Source organism: Octopus bimaculoides, chromosome 14 (assembly GCF_046866305.1).
Source record: "Octopus bimaculoides isolate indiv1 chromosome 14, ASM4686630v1, whole genome shotgun sequence".
In the NCBI taxonomy this organism is placed as follows: domain Eukaryota; kingdom Metazoa; phylum Mollusca; class Cephalopoda; order Octopoda; family Octopodidae; genus Octopus; species Octopus bimaculoides.
This window is the reverse complement of record NC_142941.1, coordinates 12,753,778-12,765,800: the sequence shown is the minus strand read 5'-3', so window position 1 is coordinate 12,765,800 and position 12,023 is coordinate 12,753,778. Positions and strand designations below refer to the sequence as shown.

At 35.8% G+C, this 12,023-nt stretch overlaps 3 protein-coding genes across 8 annotated transcripts in view; 1 reads left to right on the top strand and 2 right to left on the bottom strand.

Moving 5' to 3' along the window:
* LOC149132623 (uncharacterized) overlaps nucleotides 1–1,232 on the bottom strand; it is a 17,303-nt gene extending 16,071 nt beyond the window's left edge. Inside the window, exon 1 of the mRNA XM_089362330.1 lies at nucleotides 1,094–1,232. The gene's annotated coding sequence lies outside the window, so the exon portion shown is untranslated. The remainder of the gene's footprint in view (nucleotides 1–1,093) is intronic.
* LOC106874974 (inter-alpha-trypsin inhibitor heavy chain H4) overlaps nucleotides 1–12,023 on the bottom strand; it is a 12,856-nt gene that overhangs the window by 438 nt on the left and 395 nt on the right. The window contains exons 1-4 of one of the 3 annotated variants that reach the window (XM_052972674.2): nucleotides 8,048–8,118; nucleotides 5,110–5,216; nucleotides 1,887–3,848; nucleotides 1–1,324 (exon numbers count right to left, since the gene is read on the bottom strand). The exon at nucleotides 1–1,324 is cut by the window's left edge and continues 438 nt beyond it. In XM_052972674.2, the coding sequence (XP_052828634.1) occupies nucleotides 1,307–1,324; nucleotides 1,887–3,824 (1,956 nt within the window). In that variant the 5' untranslated portion in view covers nucleotides 3,825–3,848; nucleotides 5,110–5,216; nucleotides 8,048–8,118 and the 3' untranslated portion in view covers nucleotides 1–1,306. Of the gene's footprint in view, nucleotides 1,325–1,886; nucleotides 3,849–5,109; nucleotides 5,217–8,047; nucleotides 8,162–12,023 lie in introns of those variants that run through there. The other 2 variants (XM_014922900.3, XM_089362325.1) reach the window with 2 other exon arrangements.
* LOC106874975 (serine beta-lactamase-like protein LACTB, mitochondrial) overlaps nucleotides 10,453–12,023 on the top strand; it is a 20,020-nt gene continuing 18,449 nt past the window's right edge. For all 4 annotated transcript variants that reach the window (XM_089362326.1, XM_014922905.3, XM_014922904.3 and 1 more), the window contains exon 1: nucleotides 10,453–11,021. In XM_089362326.1, coding sequence (XP_089218452.1) covers nucleotides 10,623–11,021 — 399 coding nt within the window. In that variant the 5' untranslated portion in view covers nucleotides 10,453–10,622. The remainder of the gene's footprint in view (nucleotides 11,022–12,023) is intronic.

Sequence of the window (12,023 nt, the reverse complement as noted above, 5' to 3'; positions counted from 1 at the left end):
AAACATAAAAAGATAGTGTTATTAACTATTAAATGAATTCGGATGGTCAACAGTATTAATAAAAAGAACAACATCACTTATCTTATCGAAGATTCTTTGTTGACTGTAGTATTACCCATGAGGCATAGAATTTATACAATGTGTATCATGTGACAAAATGGCGTTTATTTGTGACCACAAATATTAAACTTTCTATGTAGAATTAAAATATGCAAAACATATATATATAAATAAATTCTTTTACTTCCGACACATGTTTCAAAGATATCATTGGTATTATTCCAAAGGAATAAAATGGTGTAAAACAATGTAATCCTCTCTTCAGGGAAATGAAGAAATAAAACTCATCAATAACACATTTTAACAGAATATGATGGATATGTATCATGATGAATGGAACATTATTAAGATTTTTTTTTAAAAAACATTAGAGGATATAACGTCAAAAGTAGGAGGGGTAAAAGAAAGAAAAAATCAGAAACCAAATAAATGAGAAGTATAGAACGATATGTAAATTAAATTAAACCCTAAAGTCTTAGAACAAGATATATCTAGTGGAAGTGAAATGTAAGAAGAAAATCAAAGTTTAAATTATATATAATGGTAGATATCACTTATATGAACTAAAGGTGTGTTTCTGCCAATATTTACATCAGTAAGCATGCTCTTTAAGCGTGTTTACAAGGGGATTTTTAGAAAAAAGAATTTGGAAAATTCCTAATAATAGCTTCCCAAAACTGAAAAGGAAGATTAGATTTAATTTGCCTCCCATAAGGAATAATCAACCAAATAGTTTTACTATTAGTTGCCTTATTTTTAGTGTAACTATCTTTAAAAGATATTGATTTACCTTTAGAATGAAAAAAGGGGTTTAAATAAGGATTACCTCCCTTCCTCATTTATTTGGTTTCTGATATTTTTCTTTCCTTTTCCCCTCCTCTTTCTATAGGCTACCTTTGACATTATATCCTCTAACATTTAAAAAAAAAAACTTAATAGCATTCCATTCATCATTATGCATATCCATCATATTCTGTTAAAATGACACACACACACATATGCAATATCTTTATCATATAATTCAGATATCTACCTCTATTTTGTATTCTTACTAGATTTTTCTCATATTGTATAGTGTCCACTATTTAGCTTCCTTAAAATCATTTGTGGTGATACAGTTGTTACCAAATGTTGCTGTTGGAGCTTGTTTCAAAACTTTATGAGTGTCATTGAAGCAAATATCAGAATTTTCTTCATGAATTCTCTTCAACAGAATTTCCTTGATGTCAAGTGCAGACAAGATTTTCTACCAATTATGAAAATACTGAAAAGAAAGAGAAAGAAAGAAAAAAAAAAACTAAGAATGTTACTGTTTCTTTTCGCAGAAATCTCTCAAAGAGAGATATTCAGTAACTACTTTAATGTTGAACAATAAATAATGATAATATAGGCGCAGGAGTGGCTGTGTGGTAAGTAGCTTGTTTACCAATCACATGGTTCCGGGTTCAGTCCCACTGTGTGGCACCTTGGACAAGTGTCTTCTACTATAGCCTCGGGTCAACCAAAGCCTTGTGAGTGGATTTGGTAGATGGAAACTGAAAGAAGCCCATCGTATATGTATGTATATATATATATATGTGTGTTTGTGTGTCTGTGTTTGTCCCCCCACCATCGCTTGATAACCGATGCTGGTGTGTTTACGTCCCTGTAACTTAGTGGTTCGGCAAAAGAGACCGATAGAATAAATACAAGGCTTCCAAAGAATAAGTCCTGGGGTCGATTTGCTCGACTAAAGGCGGTGCTCCAGCATGGCCGCAGTCAAATGACTGAAACAAGTAAAAGAGAGAGTAAGAGTAAAGAGTATAATAATAATAAGTAATTCTTACCATTTGGAGGCAACCGATAACCAACAGTAGGTAAAAGGAAAAGCAGCAGGTATTTCCACATGCAAGTGCATGACTTGCCTTAAGAGCATAAGTACGTCGATGGTAAGCTTCCCTAACCATTTTCATTTCCCTGTTTTGTACAACCACCATTGAAGTCAGAGGCGTAACAAAGCCATATTTGAGTGCTATTGTGATTATCCGTTTTTGAACTTCTGGAGTTCTTTCTAAATTTAATAGCCTCTTTAAAGTGAGCTGGACCCATGTGTTGCGAGTTATAGTATGAAGAGACTGAAGTGTAGTCAGTCTGGGATTCTGTGGAATGGATTCAAGACCTAATGGAAATTCATCATCAAGATTTTCAACAGGCAGCTTTACTTTTTCAGATTTCAAACCAGAAGAAGTGTCCATTGTGAGCAAAATGCTTATGTCTTCTTTCAATTGTTCTGATGTGGTACCAGCAATAACTATCTCTGATCCTTTGAAGTAATAGCTAAATGAATTTTTTGTTAAGGTTGTACGATTGATAGCATCATCTAGGTAAACTATATCAATGTTTTTCAAAAGGATGCGAGAAATTTCTGAATATAAGTTTAAGATTTGCATTCGACTGTCAGCTGCTACATAAATCTTACGACTAAATCCACCATTTTCACCAGCAAGTTGTTTCAAGAAATCCATGTCACTACCTTCACCAAAGCCCAATGTGAAAATAGAAGTAGAAGTGTCACTATTGGCTTCTTTCACATTTTTCATAATACTATTCAAGTTGCTGACACCATTAGTTGGTTGGCCATCAGTCAGGAAAAAGACTAAATTTTTAGTCTCACTGGACTTCTGATTATCAAATTTATTCAGGCTAGTAAGAAGAGCTTCATTAATGTTTGTTCCTCCATCTGCTGCTAATTTATCAATATAGTTTAAAGCAACATCAATATTCTCCTTACTTGCTGGCAAAAAACCATCAGTCATCCATTTGGTGCTTTCACTAAATATTCCAATCATGAATGTGTCCAGAGCTTGTTTCAAAGAATGAAGGATACCTTTCATTGCATTTTTCATTTGTTTTATTTTATGGCCATTCATTGAACCACTCACATCTAATATGAAAACTATCTTCTTCTGAAGTGAGGGGAAAGAATCAGGAGCATAAAAATGTACAAAGTATCCATCGATAGCATAAACCATGTTTGAAGATACTTTCCAGTCAACATCATAGTTTACTTCAAACAGTCCTGTGATTCCCTGAGAAGAGAAGGCCTTCTGGTCAGACACACTGGGTTCATAGTTTATATAAAGTTGTTTATTGCTTATGTAGTCTACGCTCCCTACTTGTTTCGTCTCCCTACTTGTTTCAATATCATTTTTCTCAAGACTCACTTGCTTAAGTTCAATGCCTTGAAGATCTGATATAAAGACTTCTATTTTAAAGTTCTCAATGATTTGTTCGTTGGTTAAATGAATAACATGTCTGTATTTCCCGAATGACCTTTGTAATAGCTCTTGGTATGTGAGTGTGAACACAGCTGTTTGCTGTGCCTCTACACTGACCATCACATGGAATGTGTTTGAGTACCTATGTTCAGTGCCGACGTAAGCTGCTGTCTCACCTCTTTGCGCAGCTTTGTTGTAAATTTCCCTGGCTTCCTTTTTCTCTAGAACTTCTCCCACGAATACAGAACCATTAACCGCCATGGTAAAATTTGAAACAAATGCATTTTCTGGAATGTTGACGTGAAATATGGCCAACGCTGCAGATTTACGTGTGTTCTTGAATACAGTTTCCAGTCTTGTGGTTGCATAGCGAAACTTGACGTCACTTATGACAGAAAAGGAATGAATGTCGAGTGAAGAATTGTCCGCAACAACTTCAGATACAAGAACAAACCCAAGCAATAAAAGTTGGAAAATAAACATATTATTTTTGATATCCTTCACCATTTTATTCCTTCTAAACACGAGTAACTGAAATGTAAAAGAAATGAAATCTATTTTTTTTTTAAAATGGTAAAATTTAGAGGATTACTATCTTCAAAAGAAACATTTTTTAACCCTTTAGTGTTCAGATTACTCTGTTAAATGTAATACTTTTTCACTCAAATTGCTTTGAATTAATTATGCATTATCTTATAGCTTTGAGGTTTCAATGATGTGATTGTTTGTTTTTAGAATGTCAATGTAGGTTAGGTGTGAGAGGCTAGATATGGCCAGTTTGAATGTAAAACATGTAGAATATTTGGGCCAGATATGGCCAGTTTAAACACTAAAGGGTTAAAAAGAAAAACATGAATTTATTGTTACACCATACATAATTGCATAAATATTCCACATTGAAATACAAATCCAAAAATATAATCATAAGCGAAGAAAAAAGAAAGAAAAAAAATCATCAACTCAACACTAAGTTCATCAATCAACCGCTCTCAAGACACTACTGTGTAATTTTAGTGATATCTGGCTGTTATTTCTAGCAAGATGGCTCAAAAAGTTAGAATATTCTGAAGATGATAAAAGAGTAAACCATCTTATCCTCCTAACAAGAAACAAAAAATAAAATTAACTAGCCTGGGGTGTGTTAACAAGTATGTGGAAAATGGATATGGAAAAAAAATGCACGCTAATGACCCTGTGGGTGGGAAGGGGACTTTCGGAGAATTCACAAGATCGGATTTTTCCGTTATAACTTCCGGTAAGGTAGATATATATTGATCTTTTTTACGGAATCCCACATTTTTGGTTATGGAGAGTCCGATTCCCCCAAAAAATATTTTCAAAAAATCGCATTTTCAAAATTTAGTGTCTTCTATAGCCTTGGGCTGACCAAAGCCTTGTGAGTGGATTTGGTAAACGGGAACTGAAAGAAGCCCGTCATATATATGTATATATATATATATATATGTATGTGTGTGTATATGTTTGTGTGTCTGTGTTTGTCCCCCCCCCCCCCCAACAATCGCTTGACAACCGATGCTGGTGTGTTTACGTGCCCGTAACTTAGAGGTTCAGCAAAAATGACCGATAGAATAAGTACTAGGCTTACAAAGAATAAGTCTTGGGGTCGATTTGCTCGACTAAAAGGTGGTGCTCCAGCATGGCCGCAGTCAAATGATTGAAACAAGTAAAAGAATACATATACCCTCAGGCCTTCGAGCAGGCTATCCATATGCTAGAAATAACAGCCAAATCTCACAAAACTGCGATGACATAATGCAATCAATCTACTCACCTTTCTGCAAAGATTTCTTTCAGAGTAATTTCCCGCAGTAATATAACAAACTTTCTTTTTTAAACTTTCTTCAAAAATTTTTTTTTCGAATTTTTTTTTCCAACAATCTACGTGGGAAAACACGGAGATTAAGAATATGGAAAAAATTAAAACAAATTCAAATTTTAATTTCCAATTTTTTAATGAAAAACTCTGACCCCAAATCCTCCAAGCCATCCCACTATCTAAATATGAAAATGAACGGTTGTTTTGACTGCTTCTGTGTGCGTTCAAGTAAAAGGCCTGAGGGTAACTGAAATTTTTAAAATGCAATTCTTTGAAAAAATTTTTTTCAGAATTGGATCCTCCATAACCAAAAACGTAGGATCCCGTAAAAAAAAAATCAATATATATCCATTTTACCGGAAGTTATGACGGAAAAATCGGATTTTGTGAATTTTCCGAAAGTCCTCTCCCCACCCCAGGGTCGTCGGCGCGCGTTTTTTTTTTTTTTTATATTCGTTTTCCACATACTTCTTAACACCCCACCCCCCGCCGGCTGGTTATTTATTATTTTTTTCTTTTTTTGTTCCCAGGTGAGGATCTTTATATTGACCCCATTAACGCTGTAGGTTATTGCTGTAGGCAATATGTGTTTTTTATGGGGTCCGGGGCCGGCAAACGCAAGGGTCTTCCCGAGCGGCACACACTCTAGCTACGCTAGTGCTCCTAGCCTGTAACTATTAATCGTTTTAACCACATTAGTTAAGCTTTTGTTTGTTTTTCTCCTTCGAAAACTCTTTTTCTTAAATATAAACCCTAACTTGCCCCTTCAACACTGTTTAAAATTTTTTTATATATATTTCATAAACAAGTTCATTTAATCGTACATTACCTTCGACAATATGCACCAACATAAGTGTATAATAAGTGGGTACGGTCACACTGGTGATTACGCTCTATGTGACTTGAAACAACGCCCATCGCTTGTTGTTTAACTAACAGTTAATCCTGATTGAGCAGATCTAAAATCAAAGATATTTTAACCCATCATTTACCCCTCAAAGATATTTTAACCCAACATTTAAGGGGCATATACGACTACATCTTTCCATCCATATTGATAAGACCGACAATTTTACTGGTGGCAATATTTTGATAATGTCTAAAGTCATATCTTCTGAGAAGTACAATGGATTAAAATGAACTATTTACGAAACTTCTACAACGTATCCTAAAAACCCTGCAAATAGATAGAACACAGTATTAAGGTAACAGAGACGTTGTATTACTCGAATACGGAGAATCTTGCCCCTCAATATCAAAACATTTCTCCAGGTACCAGCAGATAAAATGAAGACGTTGCCCCGGATCCACTGTAACTCGCGGGGTTGGCACTTGCGGACAGCAATTTCTGCGCCGACAACGAGTACAAAGAAAGTCAGAGGTCTCAACTGCCATAGACTCAACCATAATCTGTCAAAGAGCCATCGATATAGTGACAGTTTTTTTTTTCTCTCAACCTGACGAGCAGCGGAGCCTGAGCTGGTCGTTGACAACACAAAGTTGTCGTTGTAAGTGTCATTATTATACTACAACATTATTCAACGCGTTAGATCCTCATATTAGAGAGCAATTTGATGGAGATTTGGCTGCTATTTTTTAGTACGTCGAATGACAACACAGACTCATTTGCTGAATTGAAACTACGTAATATATATCTCGCATGTATGTTACGCAATTAGTTCTCAAATTACCAATTGTTAATTTGCTATTATGAGACTACATACATACACACTCACTGTATTATTAATATCGACACACACAGAGGCCTGTTACTGATAACAGAATAGATAAAACTCAATACAAGATAATGTATGTATTATTTTTAATCAGTAGGAGTTACAAAGTTTCGTGCATGCTTGGCCTTTTAGCCTCTTTGTACCTCTCTTAATTAAGAATAATAAAATATATAAATAGATACCAATTACGCATTTTTTCTTCTTTGCAATACAAACAAAGCAAATTCTTCATTTCAATAATAGAAAGTATTTCAGTAGTTATGATGCAATTACAAATGAGTATTGTGGTTATCGAGTATTTGAAAGTTTCTGCGAGTCATATCGAAACATCGCCATATCATTATTATTTGTAAACAATATGATCTGGTATTGTTTATTTATATTTTGGATTTGTTCTTCCCCAAATTTCTTCTGTGGCCACCAAACACTTGTACTAAGCAACAAATACACACATACTTACACGCATGTATATATATATACACATACATTCTTACACATATATATACACACAAACATACACACATACTTGTGTGTGTGTGAGAGAGAGAGAGAGAGAGAGAGAGAGAGAGAGAGAGAGAGAGAGAGAGAGATTTTGATAAATTTCTTCCAAACAAACTTTTCACTAGATTATTTTTAAAATATGTTGTTCTGGTGTAGTTTTGCATTCTAATGACGAAAATCAGTCGCGTGTGTGTTTGGATAAGCGACTGCATAGAGTTATTCGATACTTTGCTATGTGCGTCAGGAGGGAAGTGTCGCCTGAACGAACAATTGTCCATATCGAGAAAATTTGAGTGGCGACGGAATAATTTAATGCCTTCTTCCTAATACATTCTTTCTACAAAATATTGAATACACTAAGTGTGTATGTGTGTGTGTGTATGTGACGAGCTTTCAATTCTGCGACGTATGTGCGTCAATTAAAATAAATCAATGATTGGACCTTTACATACATATAAACAAACACACACAGGAATATATTTATATATGTATGTATGTATGTATATGTGTGTGTGTATAAAGCACACGCAGGAATATACATACATACATATATATATATATATATATATATATATATCATATAATAATATAATCACATTCGAACGTGGATCTGTATGTTTGAAATATTGTTCTCTAGCTATTACATTTTACTTTACCTTTAATCTTCCCAATCTATTTTGGCTGCTCTGGCATCTCTCTCTCTCTTTCACTTTGCAGTGGTTCTTCTCTAACCCCCCCCCCCCCCCTCCACCAACCCCGTTACCCAAAACATACGTGTGGTTTATAAGCTAAGGGAGATTACTCTGAGCATCAATGTAACATTACGTCATATACTACAAGCCCAACCCATGAAAGCACAAGTTTTAGATTAAACCAGACGTCCCCACACTTTTTAGACTATCCTGCACGCACACGCACACAAGGGTAACGATTCTTAGAATGCTGGTCTCTATTTTCTATAGTTTATAACAACTTTCCTTCCTCAGCCATTTCAGATATTTCCTTCCTTGCATAACGTCAAATGAATATATAATACTCATTGGCAATTATCATAGTTATTCTATTCTTTCACTTGTTTCAGTCATTTGGCTGTGGCCATGCTAGAGCACCACCTTTTCTAGTCGAGCAAATCGACCCCAGGACTTATTCTTTGTAAGCCTAGTACTTATTCTATTGGTGTCTTTTGCCAAACTGCTAAGTTACGGGGACGTAAACACACCACCATCGGTTGTCAAGCGATGTTGGTGGGACAAACACAAACATATACACACACATACATACATATATATATATATATATATATATATATATATATATATATATATATATATATATATACGACAGGCTTCTTTCAGTTTCCGTCTACCAAATCCACTTACAAGGCTTTCGTCGGCCCGCTGCTATAGTAGAAGACACTTGCCCAAGGTGCCACACAGTGGGACTGAACCCGAAACCATGTGACAGAAAAATTTCTGTTTGCATGTATAAGGTCTGGTGAGGATAAACTGTGTGAAGCCCGGTGTATATATTTTTGTCAACCAATTCTCTCAAAAGGTATTGATCAGCCTGGGACTGTAGTTGAAAACACTTGCCCAATGTACTATGCAATGGGACTGCGCACAACACCATGTAATTGGGAAGCGAACTCCTGACCCATACATCCGTACCTGCTCTTATATATATTGCTTATTTTTTGTCGGCAGCAGAAGTTATAATGATATTACAAGCGTGCTCCTCCACCCCCAATATCTTAAAACAATGAAATAGAAAATAAACCCCATTAAATATGTCAGTTAATGTTTACTTTAACACCCGTCCACAGTAATCTTTAACCAATATGTCTTTTACTGAAGTTCTCCTGAGATTTTTAAAACTTTTTTTCTCCTTGGATTTAATGTTTATATACACTTTTTGAACTCTTCGGAGTGGCTGTGTGGTAAGTAGTTTGCTTATCAACCACATGGTTCCGTGTTCAGTCCCACTGCGTGGCACCTTGGGCAAGTGTCTTCTACTATAGCCTCGGGCCGACCAAAGCCTTGTGAGTGGATTTGGTAGACGGAAACTGAAAGAGGCCCGTCGTATATATGTATGTATATATATATATATATATGTTTGTGTGTCTGTGTTTGTCCCCCCACCATCGCTTGACAACCGATGGTGGTGTGTTTACGTCCCCGTAACTTAGCGGTTCGGCAAAAAGAGACCGATATAATAAGTCCTGGGGTCGATTTGATTCGACTGAAGGCGGTGCTCCAGCATGGCCGCAGTCAAATGACTGAAACAAGTAAAAGAGTAAAGAGAGTAATTATGCACCATCTGGCAACCCTTCAAAGTACACGAACCAATAAGGGAGACTAATCTCGTTACTCGGTCTGATAGAATTAGTTGCCGAACCTCTTCCAATTCACTTTCTCCCATTAAGAACATGTTTGGATAACATAATCTTAGCAAAACTCTCCTTATAGAGACAGGATGCTCATGGTTAGATTGTCTTGCTAACATGTCTGTTCGACTAGAGCAGGTCTGATCTGGTTTAGCTAAATAACATCAGCGTCACCTGGCCTGCTAGAAATAGCAGCCAAATCTCTCTTAATTAAATCCTAGTGCCCTAAAAAATAATGGACACATCCGATAGTGTAGTCTATGGAATACTTTGCCTTGGGGGGAAAAAAACACGATGGTCACGGCTGGAACGACGATCAGACAACAATTTAATTTAACCTAACACATTTATTATTACCCATCTGAAATATACAAGGGTCATTAATAAAGAATTAAAAAAAACACAACTATCTCGCACTACCTATATTCTTCTCCCTAGCACTCTTCTCCTAAATTCATCGTATTGTGTTTCTCTCACCTACCGCTTACCTGTTGTTATTTATATTCAAACAGTAAATGCATTGTTACTCAATTTGATCTTTCTGAACTAAAAATATGAGTAACAGGCAAGAATTTTACCTTTTTAGATTAAGGAAATAATATAAAGAAGGACAAATGAAAAAGGAAATCAACATTAAAACTCATGTAGCACCGTTTCAAACCGAGGCTTTTTTTTTTCATCTTCAGAGTGACTCGCAGACTTGAAAATCACATTCATTACATTGCCTTATTATTTCTACAATATTATATATTACATCGATCTTTCTGTTTGGTGAGCGAGAGAATATATCTATATATAAATATTTGATTATATTTAGACGTCTCACGTAAGTAAACAAGACATCAACAATGACTGCATTGGCCAACAACCGTTTATGTTGCCTGCGATCGCTTCTTCAACGTTCGACATGGTCTACGAGACAACACGTTACCCCTCAGTTCTGCTTCAAACAGTATTCCAGTTCTTTTTCCAGGTTTCGATCGTCATTCCGTGAAGAACAAACACCACGAAACCTAAAGAATATTTTCAAAAGTCTACTTCTTCGACTAGGAGCCGGCAGCGCGGCTGTTCTCCTCGTCGGTAGTTACTTGTACGACGGCGGGGGTGGCAACAGGCAAACACTATCTACTGTTGCAGAATGCCGGCAACCCCCAGTGCCACAGCGACTCGTGAAGCTACCCACATCAGAAAAACTTACATTAGAAGAAGCTATAGTCGTAGCTAAAGATCTCGCCGAATGCAAAAAGGTAAATAAGCAAGATTACTGTTGGACATCTCTAACGTTGTCTGTAGCTGTGATTTGTGTCGTTGTTAAACTCCAAATTGGCCCTGATCCAGCAGACCTGTGTCGTTCCAACTGAATCCACCCAGTGTCTTTTCTTTTGTGCAGGTAACTCAAGCCCACCTTATTTGACCTGCAATTTTTAACACGATAAAGTTTCATATGATCGCTATTTGATTACTATATCTAACAGATCTACCGACCATGTAGAAGCTTCCGTTTAGCTCCATATCAACCCTAATCGAATAGATCTATGATTATAGGCGCTCCAGCTGTGACCAACATGTCTTTATTTCTTCAAACATAATATCTCATGTGCTCTTCTTTTTTATAAACATTAAAAGAGTGTTTTAAGGAAGATTTCGTTGGTATTTCTAGCAAGTCAAGCAATGACTCAAAGCTTACGCTATTAGTACGTTTGTAGCGATGCGTTTAACCCCAGATAAGCCTTGACCGAGTCAGCCTTTGACCAGAAGCATTTTAACAATTACCATTTAGATCTATCCTCTTTCAGACTTGCATAATCCTTTCGGACTGCATAATCCAATGTGTCCTTCCTTCTTTTTTTTTTTTCTTAAGATACGAACAACGGGTGGTGTACAAAAACCAAGTTGTATGCATGTGTATATTTTAACAAAGATTTAAGTGTGTGTATGTATGTGTGTGTACAAAAATGTAATAGTGTGTATGTGTACAAAACTTAATAATATGTGTGTGTGTGCAAAACTTAATAGTGTTATGTATGTGTACAAAATTTTAAAAGTCTGTATGAATATATTTGTGTGTGTATACAAAACTTAATAGCGTGTGTGTGTGTGTGTGTGTGTCGAAATTTAATAGTATATGTGTTTGTGTACTAAAGCTTAAGTGTCTGTGTGTGGTATACAAAAATTTAATTGTGTATGTGTATCTGTATACAAAAACTTAATAGTGTGTATATATGTGTGTGTGTTTGTGTACAAAAACT